The sequence below is a fragment of the Cottoperca gobio genome, chromosome 5 (assembly GCF_900634415.1).
Source record: "Cottoperca gobio chromosome 5, fCotGob3.1, whole genome shotgun sequence".
Taxonomy (NCBI): domain Eukaryota; kingdom Metazoa; phylum Chordata; class Actinopteri; order Perciformes; family Bovichtidae; genus Cottoperca; species Cottoperca gobio.
Window position 1 is genome coordinate 11805651 of NC_041359.1, and position 16687 is coordinate 11822337.

Below are 16687 nucleotides of genomic sequence, written 5' to 3' on the forward strand. Positions count from 1 at the left end.
GAATACAGGGGGGAAAATACTAATCAATTTTAACATTAGTCCCCTTTGCTTTAAGATCAAAGGAGATAAAGGGATGGAAATAGATTGTTGCATCTTGTTTTTTAAATTTGATATCTGGAATCCCAGTTTGTGTGCATATGCAATGCCTCAAGTTGCTTCTCCAGGAAATAGCTGCCATGAAGGTCTTCTTCCTTACATTATTATTTTTTTTCTTCTGTTGTTGGCCGTGCTCTTGCCCACCCACTCCTTGGAACATCTGCGATAATGTGTTCACCCACACTAAACAGCAAGACCTTAAAATACATGAATCATCCTGGCAGAGAAAAGGGTGTGTATGTTTATGTGTGTGCCTCTTTATCTCCGTTTATGGGTCGTTTAGTGACATATGAGAAAATAATTTGTCTTTATGTGTGCATATTGGTGCGTAGCTCTGAAAGAATGATTGAGAGTGTGTGTGTGTGTGTTGTGTGTGTGTGTGTGTGTGTGTGTGTGTGTGTGTGTGTGTGTGTGTGTGTGTGCGTGTGTGAGAGAGGGAGTGTGTATGTATGTATGTTCCTGATCCTGAGCTGGAGGGCTGTGTGGGCAGAAGCGTCCTGTGTCGGTATAAATTGATTTCCAGAATCCAGATGCTAGGTGCTTTATGCAGGAAAGAGATGTGTGCTTCTGCACCCATTTAAGTGTGTGTGTGATGTGCATGTGAGAGTGAGTAAGAAGGTAAGAGAGTGACAGAGAGATAGACAGTAAAGGTAAAATGATACCGGAAATGTGATGTCTCTGCTTTCTCATTGACCAGAAAGTGACAACTGTAGTTTTCCAACCAGCAATCTGTGAGAAACAGTTGGCTATTTGGTTATTCATGACTACTGATGTTTCCGTGCATTTCATATACGTGTAAGTCCTTTGTTTATGCATGAGAAAAGACAGAGAGAGATGCGGAGTGTCACAAGAAGTGTGATAAATAGTGAGGCTGTAGACAGAAAACACATACACACATACACACGGACAAACACACACACACACACACACACACACACACACACACACACACACACACACACACACACACACACACACACACACACACACATTCTGCATTTTGGAACTGTAGTCATCCAGAAATTACAAACCCATCACTTTTTTGGCAGGCAGTTGCACCAGTTTAGCATATTCTTCACAATGTGGTTCACAGGTCTTAGCTGCATACAACAGGCTAATGATGGATGGTGGCCATTAAATCTCTATGTAATTCCTTCCTTGTAATTCATATTGATTTTAATTCAGCCAGCATGAACACATTTTAATTGGCAATTGCATTTCTCCAAATGTCATGCACATGCCTCCTTCCACCACAGAAAACTACTCAATTCCAAATAATGGAAAGGATAAATAGTTGCAGTTTTGACTCATTTTCAACTTTAACTCTGAGTCCAAATTCATTTGGAATCTCTTCAGTTATACTCAGTGAGTTAATATTCAGTGAGTTAATATTCAGTGAGTTAATACTTGGTGAGTAATAATAATAATAATAATAATAATAATAATAATAATAATAATAATAATACATTTTATTTATAAGCGCACTTTTCATTTGCGTAAACAAAACTCAAAGTGCTAAAGTGGGCTAAAGTTAATACTCAGTGAGTATTTACAGCTAAAGTAAAGTAAAGTAAAGTTTCCGGATACTGCTGGTTTTTCACTATTATTGAGCTTGTCTGTTCTGGGAGCTGTCCATTGCTGTGGTGCTGAAGTATTTCCCCCCTCTAAAGTCGACTCATTGAAACAAAGCTGTGTCTACTTGAGACCAGTTGAAGCAGTTCAAGTGATTACTCAGACTCATGTTTTGGCTGAGGAGATAAACACGATCCAATACATGAAAACAAAGTAATATATCTCTTTCCTACCACGTTAACTATCTTGAGAGCCCTTACATTCATCCTTCGACCCATTGGGGGTCCCGACCACCAGCTTTGCAACCTCAGCAAAGTCTCAGCAGGGTCTCACAGGGGTCTGTTACGACAAGATGATCTTTGTCTAAAAGTGTAGACGGATTGCACGCAATACATTTTCTCACCAAACCACAAAAAAGTCCTAAATATTAAAAAGCATTGGTGCGTAATTACATTATCATGACACTCGCTCGTTCACACGCTCAGTGCAGGACGACAGCAGCACCGGGGTATGAGCTGGGTAGCCAGCACTTGAGTGTAATTCCGTGTGGGAGGAGGAGGATGGGTGTGTTAGAGTGTATCTAGCCTTCTCTCTACACACGCTCTGCTTTGCGCACAGACTGAAGACAAAGCGCAGAGAGGAGTCCACCTCTCCATGCGATGTGCAGCAGGTCGGTGAGGGCGCAACAGTAATCTCAGATACAGCCACGCATTGTTTTGTTCTTTTATATTTTATTTACGCGACAGTTAAGTGCGCCTCTTCCTCTTTTTTTTTTGCGAGCGTACGCTCACTCAGTGCACCCACCTCTCCAGCTTCAACATTTGTGAAGTGGCTGCCTCACCCGCTCGGACCGGAGGCCGCCTGGTCTCTGATCTGGTCTCCGGAGTCACCGGTGACTCGACGCGCTCCGTCAGGGCCAAGCTGTGCGGCTCCCGGATCAGACCAGATCCACCCCGATCGCTGGCGATGGAGATGATGGAGGGAGACGTTACGGACAAACTAGAGGACATGTCTTCGGTGTACGACTTCGACCCGATCACCGGAAACATCCCCGCCACCAAAGTAGAAATCACCGTCTCCTGCAGGTGAGTTGAAGCGTCCGCAGAGAGCGGAGAGGAAAGTTCATTGTGAGGACTGTGTGGTGGAAAAGTTGTGACAACGCCCCAACCTTTCTGTGGGATTTAGTTAATCAGTGAGAGGTTGATCTGTAATGTATAAAGACCATTTATCCATTACGCTGGTAGAATGAATTGCAAGTTATGGGTGGGAACAGAGTCTGCACGGTTTAGTTTACTTATCAAGAAAGTTCTTAAATGCATTTCTGTGAGAATAAAAGCAGCTCTCATTGAAGGCATTTCAGACCTGTGCCATCACAAAGGAGGTCTGAAGATGTGCAGAATTTCACATCACATGTAATGCAAGCTGACGTTTCACATGGAAAGTAAATGCATGTGCTTCATGAGCCTTTAATCTCTTATTATTGGAAAGCCAGTTAAGGAGACAAACTCATTTAAATGTTGGGTGATACAAGCAGAATGCCCTTATGTGCTATACATACCAAAAGTCACACAATTTAAAAATCGAGGACTCTGTGCACCTGGTTGAGGCTGTTTAGTCTTTTCATTTTGTGGATATACTATATGCATAGTGGTGCTTATATATCAGACACATGGTCTGCTGTAAATCTTCTTCGGCAGAAGCCTCCTTCTTATTGAAGCCCATGTATGATCAGATTTAGAATAAGGTTTATTGCCAAGTAGGTTTTGGTGAATACAAAAAAAAAAAGCAAAATACTGCAAAAGTCAAGAACATAAATAAGAAATAAAGAAATAACAATATAAATATGTACAATATAACTGTTTTAGAATGAGAGAGCTGTACAGTTTTGTGCAGGATGTTCATAAGTATTGATCAGCGGATGTGCAAAGGTTCACAATGAATATGAGAATATGTTCAATGTTGTACCCATTGTAACCACTGGAAGGTTTCAGCACCATCAGAGGACTGAACGCCTATTTCCTTCCTCTTCTGCATTATTTACAAAGAACTGAATGTTATAGATTCAAAGGTTTACATCACATTCACACAGTACCCATCTCCCTGAACTCAATCTTAATCAAATTCATTAATTTCTTTTAGTACAAAGGTATTTTCCTTTAAGAAAAGTACTTCAGGAAAATAAATCCTGCTGCACCAAATGAATCTCCCCACAGTGCTTGCTCAGAGAGTATAAACAGCCACTCCTCTTCCCATTAGGAAAGGTTTTAAAGTCAAGGCTTTCAACGCCTTTTGCCTCTCAGACATACACTCCAGTGCTGGCATGTGTTCACATTACACACACACACACACACACACACACACACACACACACACACACACACACACACACACGCACGCACACACGCACGCACACACACACACACACACACAGACACACAGACACACACACACAGACACACACACACACACACACACACACACACACACACACACACACACACACACACACACACACACGCTCAAAGACACATTTCTCATCTCCCTGGTCTTTGAAGCTGGGTTTTAGGTTGGCAAGCCATCGAAGCAGAGTGAGTTTGAGCTATAACAAGCTGTGTGTGCATTATTGATGGGCTTTCTGACGTTCAGAGAAGCTCTCTGCCACATTTCTCAACTCAGAGTGAAAAAAGAAATAAACATAAACCCTGGCAAGAAATGAGTGTGTTTTTAATTTACTGAATGAACAACCGCTTGCTTGTTTGTGTTGTGTAGGTAATGGTGGGCGATAGTGGAGAATCAGCTTAGTTTCAAGCAGTAAGGAAGGCTAGCAAAGTGTTGCGTACACCAGTCAAAGCCCTGCATGGTTTCGGATTTTGTGTTTTTGAGCTTGTAACGATGAGGCGATTGGGATTACATGCCTCAGTGATGTGCAATTAAGTACCATTCAGGTAAATGATGAGTGCTATTCTGACAACCCCCCCTGCAAATGATTTCTCAGACAACGTGTGCGTGTATGTGTGTGTGTGTGTGTGTGTGTGTGTGTGTGTATGTGTGTGTGTGTGTGTGTGTGTGTGTGTGTGTGTGTAGTTATGTACTGATGTGTGTTGGAAAAAGAGGGAGACAGGCAGAGCAGTGGTGCAGATGCCTCCTACTGTAGCAGAAAGATGAAGAGTTAGGGAAGAAGACATCATTAATTGAAATGGGAGGGTTGATGCTTTTTCCTCTCGCCTCACTGCCGCTCTGTGTGTGTGTGTGTGTGTGTGTGTGTGTGTGTGTGTGTGTGTGTGTGTGTGTGTGTGTGTGTGTTTGTGTGTGTGTGTTTGCATGTTTGTATGTGTTTGAAAGGCTGAGAGAGTATATCCTAAAAAGCATACATTTGATGCATGGAAAATTCTAACTTTTAATGAAATGTGAGTAATGATGTTGTAATTTGTATGAAACATTAATGACACTTACTGATTAGTAGGTGGGTTTTATTCTGATTGTGCTTGACATAGGATTGTGGCCTATAATAAGCTCTAAAGACACCTCAATTATGCTAAAAAGTTATTCTCATAACGTTACCTCCTACATACACAGCAACTCCTGTGATGTTATCACACATATTTAAAAGTACAAGCTATTGATTCAGGCACTCCTAAAGAAAAATAAATCAACAGCTGAATCTTTCTGTCCAATTCAAGCATTTCTTATAACAGTTCAAGGCCTCACAAATCCTCCAAATCCTTTGTACAGATGTTTTGTGAGTCATAGTCCTATTCAAGAGAAGATGCTCCCTGTTGGGGCGTCTTTGCTATTCTCCACATGTACATGCACTCTCTAAAACCTCCTTACCGTGATGATAGTTGTTCCCACTGGGGCTAATTCCCCCTTATTACAGGCTACACCCCCTGCTTTTGAAAACGCATTATTATCAGGACCAATGACAAATAGAGAGGGTTGGGTGGGAGCTAGAGCCATAGATAAAGAGGGGAAATTAAAGTAAAACGTATTTGGTGGCAGGAAGTTGCAAACAGTGTCACATTCATATGGAGCTATTCTGCATTAGAACTGTGTTCAGTGCTAAAGCAGGAAGTCATGATTTATTTCATGATCAGAACCTTTACAAAAGGGTTTTAGTTGCCTAACCACAACCATACTTTATATATGAACAGACCGTCTTTGGGATACGTCTGTCACCATGTTCACACCTCTCACTATGATCGATGTGTCGTTTCCAGCACATTTGTTTTGTGGGAGGTACAGTTCTGTCAGAAATAGAAAACTGATGAAACAGTTTGTCGATAAAAATAAAGAAAGAGGGGTATGTGGGGCCAAAATACAACCTGTGGTTTTTCTTAAAGTGGTGATTACACTCCCAAGGGGCTTGTCAGGTCGGCTTCCTGGGAAGAAATGAAGGGAGAATGGTACAATTGGCATGTGGACAGGAAAGTGGGGGTGTAAATCCTCCAGCCACAAAGTCTTCTTGTTCTAGCCCTTTGTTCAATACCTCCGATAGGGTATATTAATGATCAATTTACAGTTTTCAGTGTATTCTACTTAAGACAGAACCTTAAAGAAACCAGAACGGGTCAGGTCGTTCAGGATTGATTGCATACAATATATCCAACACTTGTTGTTGGCCATCTCACTGCTGCGCTCTACTTTTGAGCATGCGAAGAGACGTCCGGTTAGCTCTTTGCTAACTTGAATGGGGATAAAATAATTCAAGTCTTCTAGACTTTCCAAATGTTAACAGACCGAATAGATGCAATTCTGATAGTGACAGTAGTGACGGAGTAACATCAGGCTACAGCAGAGCCTACGACGGGCTATATGTGTAGTGGATTGAAAAATACCATTATCGAAAATAAATCTCATGAATCTATCATCATTCATTTGGAAGATTTTATGGTGAAACATTTATAAAATGTTTTACCGCCCTGCCTAACCTCTGTTGCCTTTCACAAGCAGGTCGAAGTCTGTTGTCCCATTTGAAACACCACAAAGAAGTACGTGATGTGTCTAATGTGGACCACAACCAGTCTCTTCAGTCAGCTGAGGAGAGACTGTCCGACTTGTGCATTGAAGAGTAGGTCAGTCAATGAAAGCACCAGCTGCCGAGAGAGATATTGATAAGAAATGAGCTCACCTGGCATTACTGTGGGCAGGAGCCTGCACAGCCAATGCAAGAAATCTAAGCCATCTAAGTCACCAATTTCATTTCACCACAACTGAAGACTCTCCCTGAGGTTTCTTCCATTTTTCCCCCTTAAATTATGGGGTTTCTTTTAGGAAGTTTTTCCTTGTGTGATGCGAGGGTCTAAGGACAGAGGGTGTCGTAACCTGTGCAGTCTGTAAAGCACACTGAGACAAATGTATAATTTGTGATATTGGGCTGTATAGATAAATACATTTGATTTGATTTTATTTTATTTATCAGCCATCTTTAAACAACCCAAACTACTGTTCTGAAGGTATTTTCAGAATCAAAGATTCCATCTTTAGTAGACCTGACCCAACTGAACCTGCCTGGTACCGCTGAATGAGAATCAGAAATACTATATCAATCCCCGGACAAGTCTATACATCTGCTGATTGTAGGACTGCCCCCTGAAAGTCTAGAGAGAAAGACTGATGGGAAACAAATAGGGATCAGGAAGGGCGAGGTGTGATTGACGACAAACACCGGGTCAAAGTTCACATCGACTGAAATCCAAGCAAAGAGAACCAATTAAATCCTTAATGGATTGTCCTTGTCTTGAAAGTGACACCTAGATCTTTAATGGGGTGAAGGTGGATCTTATAGCTGATGAATTTTACGCTAATTGGTGGCTTATGGTAGTGATATAATGTTTCTATTCCTGTAGTTAGTGCATGGCTCTTTACAAGCAGGAATTTCTTATCTTATTTCCTGAGAACAAGGCAATGTATTGCATGTGTTACTATGATTGAATTCCTCTGCTAAATGTCTGGATAGTCTTCATTTGCATACAGCTTTGTGCTGTGAGGACCAGCATCTGATAGGTTGCTTTACAGATCTGGGACAGATATGAAAGCATCTCACACAGTGTGGAAAAGCCCTTGGGAGATCCTTTGCCACGGCTTAGCATCAGTATGATTTCCCATGCTCTTTCACATCACATCTCTCAAGGTACGAGCACTTTTGGCGTTAATGTGTTCTGCACCACAAGCATCATCGAAGCTAATGAACCATATGAAGAATGTGGTGTTTAAAACATGAGCTAGGCTTTTCAAATGGCAACATATTTCTCTTGCAGATGACCCACCACCACCAAAAGTAAGATAAACCTCTCCCAGTCCTTTTCTCTCTCTCACATGCTCTCAGTAATGTTGTGGCACAACAGACTGGGCACACTGCCCGACTGCCACACAGCCTAATGGACTTAAGCTGGTTAGAGAAAATTAGGTGTGGGGAGAGAGATAGAGCAAAGAAGCGAGGAAACATTGTGTGGATGGTGAGGAGCAGATAAACAAAGACGGACTGAGATGAGAAATACATGTATATGGAGGTGGTCATGTTTGTCATCGCACAGTAACTGAAGGACAGGGAAGTGAATAAAGAAATGCAACTGAGAGGCTGGCATGTTTCCAGAGAAACCTACAGACAAAATGATTGTGATGCTGAAGTGAAGTTTCTGCTTTTAGCAGATGATTAAGTTTCAGTATCACCAACAGCACAGGAGCTGCAGGTGATGCAGTCATGTATGTGATGCAATATTTTTGTGAGATGAGAGCATAAGCAGTAAGTTTCAAAATAAACCCTAAGGGTTGGAGGGAAAGCACAAATTAAATGACACTACACACTACACACACTGAGTCCTGTTGATAAAACCTCATGAAAATGATCATTTTAAACGCTTAGATAGCAGCTCACAAGCTACAATGGAAATACATTGTCCATGCCGGGTACCAAGGAAATAGGGGGGGGGGGGGGCTAGAAAAAAACCACACTGAAAGCACTTTTTAAATTATGCAGAACTTTCGCATAATTACTAGATACAAACAGGGTTCTAGCATTCATAGCCTATACGTGCTTTCACAACTACTAAATCATGAAAAGGACGGAAGCTAAGAGAAGGGTCTGAAATATTGATGGAAAAAACACATTTTTACAAGAGACACCTGTCAATGTAGATACAAGACATAAATAAAGCAGTACGCATTGTTCTTGTGTTGAAGGGTAGAGTTCTAGTGTTGTACCACATCATTTAAAACATGTAAGAGAGTAAATATTCAGATTTTTACTGACTATAGCAAAAACATATTTGGACAAGCAATATGAATGTCATTTAATGCTTTATTGTCAGTATTTTCAAACAATAATGTTTAGCTTATACACGTCAAACATAATAAGACAGGTCCCCACATAGTAGATGTGTCAATTCTAATTTAACCTGTAGCTCCACAAAATCATATAGCAAGCTAATCATATGCTCCTCCTTGGCATTGAATGTCACGCAGGGTCCCTACTGGAGGTAGTATCTAGCTCATGCTCGCAGCTTCATTTAGAACAAACAAGTTTTAGTTTTTTTTGGAAAAGAAAAAGTGACAAAGACAAACATGAGGTAGGATTTGATCATCGCTGATAAAGGGAGGGTTTGGCAGGTAATTTGGATGATATTGGTTTCCAAAACTTTGAAATGAATGCACAAGTTCTACATACATTTTAGATAAAGTTCTGAAGCATAATTTCCAAAGTATCTTAAGTATGGGCAGTTATATGAGAGCGACAAAAAGACAGATCAAAGAAGAGAGAAAAACAGCAGAGATATAGTTTTTAAATTTCTAATGACTAAATGAAGCAAATGAAAGCTGATTTTTGTTGTTATGGGAAACATCTGAAAATAATAATATAACAACAACCTTCAAATTCCCAAAGAGATACAGAAATGATGTGCTATTAGGCCTGAAGCTTTGTGCACACACACACACACACACACACACACACACACACACACACACACACACACACACACACACACACACACACACACACACACACACACACTGTGTTTTTCTTCAGCTGTGGGAGTCATCTGCTTATAGTTTATGCATTACATTTCTGATAAAACAGTCTTATAGATTGTTTTTCTTCCACACAGATCGTGTTCCTTTTACTTCTCAAGGTTCAATGCTCTGTTTGAGCTGTTCTTCAGCTGGAGCAGCACTGACTCTCTTTCACCTGCAACACTGACTCCCTCTTGGGGGACATTACACTGATCTGATGAAAGCACCTCTTCTGCTTTGCTGGTAGCTCTGTTTTAACTGTGTGGTCACTAATGTGTGTGTTAAGGCGGTTTTGTAACCGCAACATGGTTAATTTGTGAGAAATTATAATAGTTTATGAGGCTTGGACGCAGTTTATATAAATTATGCATCAGAATTGTTGTTTAGTTTACAAAACTTTTTTTTTCTGTTTCTGCCTCCAAGATGGCATTGATCTACAGACAGCATATTGTATTTTGGTGTGTCTGTGTAATATGTTCGCATGAAGAGATTTGGGTTCTTTTACAGCATGAAGCACTCTATTCTCCTGACCCGGCAGAACCAATCAATTATTTTCTACCCTCTTACTTACTTACTTATTTACTTACTTACTAACACCTTGGGTGAGTGCATTGCAGACAGCGAACATCTTTTCTGAGCCCCATTTACTATCTTTCACAGTTCAGTGCTGTTTTTTGCCTCTTTAAATGCCTTTCTTTCTGCACCTTCTGTACACTGATGAACAGACTGTGACTAATGCTTTCACTAAATCAATAAAGTGGTACTGTGGGAATGCTGAAAAGATTATAAATGCACATGTCAAGAGCTGGTTTCCACACTTTAAAAGCAACATTTCCAATTACTTCCTTGTTTTATATTATTTAAGAATCAAAATGTCTTTGCTATTAATAATAATAATACTAATTATTATTTTCTTCTCATTACCATGATGTTATAAAGATGCTTATTTTTATCCGTCACTCCTCACCCGACCATTACCTCCGGCTCTGACAGCAGCACTGTTCAGTTGTCAGCGTCTTAACAAAGCCATAGCTATAATCAGCTCTGTTAGCTCTGCTGCTGAGAATTAACTGTCTCATTCCTGTACCCATCAAATTCTTCCATCCTGCACATTTGTAACAAGCTCGTATCTTTCGGCTCTTATACGCTTGAGTGAGAGACTGAATATAAATGAGGCCTGGTGAGGCTGTGGTCGACAGCGGCTGAACATAAGTGATGTTAAGTCCAAAAGGAAGAGGGGTACTGCTCTCTGCATGTGTTAATGATGGTTCACTGTCATGCTGACTTTAGAGGCTGAGTGCCTGAAACAGGGCTTTGATCTGTGCTCTCTAACTGACATGCTTGCTGGCTGACTGGCAATAGCAGAGGAGTCATGGGAAGACAAAGTCAAATTTATTGGCGAAGGACTGGGGAAATGGAGGACCACATTAACACACATGCTATCGTCCTCCTTGTCTCCAAACAAAGAAAGACTGTGACCATTAAACATGTTAGAAGGTTAAAATTAATTTTAGTTTGCGGACGGAGTCTGTGGCTTCTGTTTGTTACTAAGAGCCATGAAATGTAACTTTTTCTGTGAAGCAGAGTCTCAGGTTGTCGAGCAAACAACTTCAAGTTAAGTAATTTTTCATCTGAGGAACATAAATAAAACTTTATACTAACTATACTAAATTCATTTTCAAAATAAACATCCATGCATGTGCCGTCAAAATATTCTCCACTCCAAAATACATCCTAGCAAAGATTTCTTCGTGTGATTAATTCTCCAAAAAAAGGAATCTTTTCACTTCGATCCATCATTTATTAGATTTTCGCCTGCCATGTTTAATTTTTGACATCCAACAACGCCAATGTTCAAAGTAGCTTTCTTGTTTGTGAAAATAAGCCTGACGTGCTCTATTCAATTTTTTTATCATGTCAGTATGGCATCAAAATGTTATCGCCTTTTTCAAGCCCCGTGCTATTAGCGATGTAACAGCCAGCTTTGTTGTGATGGGTGATGTCTCCGATGTTTATGGCTATATTGTCACTACAGAAGTCTTCTGACGTTTCCATGATGGCAAAATGTTTTTGAAAAAGACTAAATAGCATAATTTGATAAAGTTCATAAACAGGATCATAGGACATGCATTTTCAAGTCTTGATTAGCAGCAATGTGGTGGAATAACACACACTGCAATCTGTTTGCTCGACACATCTCCTTACAAACTGTTCCTACTGTTGAACTGTGTTTCTCCATTTTCCCTCAGGTCAGGGATTGATGAGTGTTTATACATGTTTGAGCTGCATGTGAGGCAACATGGGTCGCACGAGTCGTCGGTGTAATTGGAGGAGCCATCATTAACATCTATGGTCTATGGCTTTCTTGTCTCTGCTCCCTGATTAGCATTTTTTCAAAGATACTCTGGACTAAGAAACCACTATCCCATAATGAGTATTATTATTTCATTGAGTAATTGGATTCATTTGTCTTTTGAGTTGGAGCTGCTGACAAACCCAACAAAGCTAAGAGGCCACATCTCTGCAGGCATTAAACATCTTAGCTCCCAGCCATTGAATGCAGTCTGTGGAGAAAGCAGATGCAGTATTTGTATAAGATGACCTGTTAAATGCTTAGAGATAATTACAGATGAGTAAACACAAACAGTCTAAGAATAAATCACCATTTCGTCACTTTTGTAACACAGTATGTGGAGATACACATTGCACTGGCAGACAAAGTTCTTGAAGCGAAATTTACATTCACTGGCAGAATTATTGTCATTCATGAGCCCAGATGCAGGAAAGTTTTTGATGTTCTGTAGATGCTGGTACTATGGGGAGTGAACGCAACCGCATAAAGGCTACTTATTTCCAAAAAGTGCAAGGTCAGAAAATAACTCACTGTGGAAAAATATGATATGCACACATCATTTAATTCTCTAAATCCCAGATGTACTGCGCTCTCCGTGCCGCAATAAATCACTTTTTAGTACTTTGATCTGATATGTGTGAAATTGTACATAACAAATCTTGTCCAGTACTCGTATCATAGTGTTGCTCAAATTATGTGTATTATTCCAAAGTCATCTCAAAGACATAATTGCCAAAGATTTAAGTTATTTTGCCTGAAATCTAAAGAAAAACAACGCACTAAAACTCTGAGCATCAGAATCTTCTGATAAACAACATGCATGAGCAGTCGTTTAGCTACATGAATTGCACCCATTGTGCAGCGGAAGAAGCATCTGTCCCCTGCATATGTGATGGAGTAATGGGAGCTTAATTGCTCTCAGTCAGAGCTATTGAGGAAGGTGAGTCACAGCTGTGGACAGCTACCATCACCTGGCAATTAGAAAGATGGGGCTTTTTTTATCCTCAGTAGGACGATGCATCCTAATGGAGAGTTAATGGATAGTTCAAAGTAACACAATGAACTACATTGTTCTTGATCAATCAAAACAAATTACATTGATTGGACGCTTACTGTCGTTGGTGAATCAACAACAGGAATCATTCACTTAGTAAGCTGGCTGGTCTCGCAGTGTATAATAAATGATATGCGTTTTCTGACACTTTCCAAAAAATGTATCATGAACAAACTTTCCTGACAAGGTGATGGTGCTTACAATGAGAAATAATACCTGGTGCGCTTCAGCTAATGAGCTCAGCTTGCTCCAGGTATGGCCACAGGTTTGGATCTGCCAGTCTGCCTGCCAGCATCTGATGGAGCTAATAAGCAGAAACATTGCAGTTCACCACCAGAGTCCCCGAGGTCTTTAACATCAAGCATATTACGTGTCCAATTTAACCACATCACATTAGATGTTTTATGTTGATAATGATTTAAGGTCGAAGACACTGAGCATTATTGAAAAACTCAAAGCACAATGTTCATATGAGGCATCATTGCATTGGCTATGGATTGCTTTGGAGTATGGATGCAGTTAATTTGAGATGACAGCTAATTTGCGAAACCCTTCATGTACTGAACCTGTGGAACCTGATCTATTGACACTGATTTCTTGACACAGTCAACATTAATTCAGGCAATATAATAATTCTAACTCTTTTTCTTTCTTTACTAAAAACTGAGTGAGAAATAAATGAGCACTCTAATGCCGTCATCGTTTATAATGCAAGTTTTACCAACTGTGGGCCAGTCAGCATCTTGTAGTGAGTGACACATGATTAAGTTCGCTCCTAGGAGTAGATGCAAGATATTTTGCCTATTTTCAGCCCGTGGTGCTATTTCAGCTCTGGCTCTGTGCCCCCCAGTGCAGGACACAATGATTGGACAAGATCGTCCCGTGTGGTACAGCGAGGCTGGAGATGTGTGAAAAGTGTGTGGGTGAGATAACTGGATTTGATTATGGAGCTACCAATGCCCTGCGGGAAAATAGATAACGGATGTGTGTGTCAGTGCATAACTTGTTCTCCTGGCTGCATTCATAAGGATGTGATTGCATTGGTGGTGGTTTAGGACAGTTATTGTTAAGGATTTGAATTCAAATAAATGACTGTAAATATAGCTGTGTGTACACTTTTCTGTCAGCTCTCAGAACAACGCAGTCTTCTCATCAGGGAAATACTGTAATGCTAGCATTTTGTAACCCTGAAAGTATTGGCTGAAACCCTTTTAAATGTGTTTTTCTTTTCTCACAGTAATCTTTTGAACAGTCATATTTCGTAACCTTTGCAATTTATTTGGGGATTTCTGCAGTTTTTAACCATGCTAACTGTACGGCCACCACTTTTGGAGACAATTGGAGAGATTGAAATTAGGTACATTTATCCCCTGCCTTTTCACCTTTCATCACTTTCACATTTTTCTCTGTACTTATGGTTACTTAGTGGTGTGTTAACAACCAGAATCGTATGCTTACATGCCAAACTAAAATTGTGAACATGGCGTCTGAGCACAACCTCACAGAGCTGCTAGCATGGCGGAAGACTCTCCGATTTAATATTGTTCCAGACTGCTGCATGTTTTGTGTGCCAGTGAACGATTTGAGCCAATGTTTTTGTGAGAGTTAGTATCTGGTTAGCTAAAGCAGCATGTCTCATCTGACAACGAGATCCTCTCTCTACAGTGACCCACTTCACTGAAACAATCAAACATTTTACACTGACCTACTTCAAAACTTTCAAAACTTTTTCTCTTAGGGTATTATCTTTACAGTATGGGCTCAATTCCATTTCCATTTTGCTTTTCATCTCAAGAATCTTGCTGCGTTTCACTTCTAGCATAAATTTATTGCAGAGAGCTGGAAATTTCTTGGCACTCTTTCAATTGAAAAGGGGCACACAGTATTAAGGATCGACGGATATGTTCTGTTCATGGCCGATACCGATACAGGTTATTAGTAATCAAGGAAGCCAATAACTTATATTTGCAACCAATATACATATGCAGTAAAAATGAAAATCTTAGTGGTAAAATTTAGAATAACACAAACACAAAAGTTAGTTATGCCTTTAAGCATATGTTTAATTAAATGCTGGATTCTCTACTAACAGTGACAAACAGAGTGACTCATATGAACGGGTCCAAAGCAGGTTGAATGTGCAGCAGGGTTTCAGGTCAAATAGTATGTGTGTTTATTGAGCTTAAAACAAGTGATAGGCAAGCTACATAAAGACCGTACATCACCAAGGAATACAGATTTATAATATATTTTAATTGAAAATTATGCTACTTTTGCTTATACATTATTTTCCAAATAAAACAGGTCCTTCAACAGCCTCATGTGCATAATAAGGCTCACATCATTTTACTTCTGGGGCCTCAGCCCCTACCTTTACCTGTGTGTGACCGCTTCCTCGCTGAACTGGAGGGGCTCAGACTCGTGTGTCTTTCTACATTAACTCCTTTGATAATGGCCATCAATAATACAATGTTTCATTTAATCATTTGGTTTTGACAGAAAAGGTTTAAGAGGACTTGTGGCTGCTCTAACCTGTTAACATTCTGCAACTCAGTTTGGCCAATTCGGGATAGATTTCACTATGAAGATTTATCAGTAATCCTTGTGACGACCAATCAGATAGTACTGTGGGCGGGGCATTGAGTGGGCCTACAGACAGAGAGCGGCGGCGGCATCAGAGCCAAAGTGTTTTTATGTTATTTATTTTATCGGGCAATCTGATTATGAAAAATAACGATTCCAATAATGGAAAGAAATGCTGAATATCGTAGCCAGTAATTGTCGAGGCAGATAAACGATCAATCCTGACACAATATGATACCGTTTCCTGTTTTACCTACACAATACAAGCTGATTTCTGTTGTGTGACTGCATCAGTCGCTCTTACCTGACCACTTGGAAAACAAAAAGCAGGACGTCACATTCTGCAGCTCACAGAAAATCGAATGACGCAAACTGTAAACGATCAATGAACTGTGGTTTGTCAGGGTCCTCACAATGACCTACCTTACCTGACCTCTGTTAACTCGGGACTGTGGAACAATCAAAACATTTGGGAATTTTGTGATTATCCCGAGCTTCCCTACCATGCAGCAAAGCTGTGTCTGTCTGGCAGGCTGATCAGGAATCTCCCCAGAGGAAGTCCTGGCCTGAATAATTCAACAGCCGGTGAGAAAAACGATCCTGCCGGGTTCTGCCATCGATCCGACATTAAAGCAATGCCAGCATTATAGTTTGGACTCACCTGATTGACGCTATAAAGAAAGCTGGTGCTCGTTTTGTCATAGAAAGATGGATTAGAGAACGTGGAGCTCTTCCCAATAATTATAAACTTTAAATGATGTGGATGTTCATTTCACTGATAATAATAACAACATATTGCTAACAGCAAAATAATAAGGCAGCCAAGTAATAAGAAAGTACAAATGACAGCACAGTGATAAGATGAGAGACAGTGATGTAGGGCCAGTGAAAGCTTTAATAACACTGTGCTGCATAATGCTTCCCCCAATGTTCCTCTCCCGCTCTTATAAACAGATTACCCTCCTTCTTCCACCTCCACACTTTCCTCTATTGCTTCCTTTACCTCTTTTCTCCCTTCCCCA

At 40.4% G+C, this 16687-nt stretch overlaps 1 protein-coding gene across 1 annotated transcript in view; it reads left to right on the forward strand.

Moving 5' to 3' along the window:
- The first annotated feature begins 2634 nt into the window (after positions 1-2634).
- cpne5b (copine Vb) overlaps positions 2635-16687 on the forward strand; it is a 104766-nt gene continuing 90713 nt past the window's right edge. Inside the window, exon 1 of the mRNA XM_029431775.1 lies at positions 2635-2753. Within this exon, the coding sequence (XP_029287635.1) occupies positions 2635-2753 (119 nt within the window). The remainder of the gene's footprint in view (positions 2754-16687) is intronic.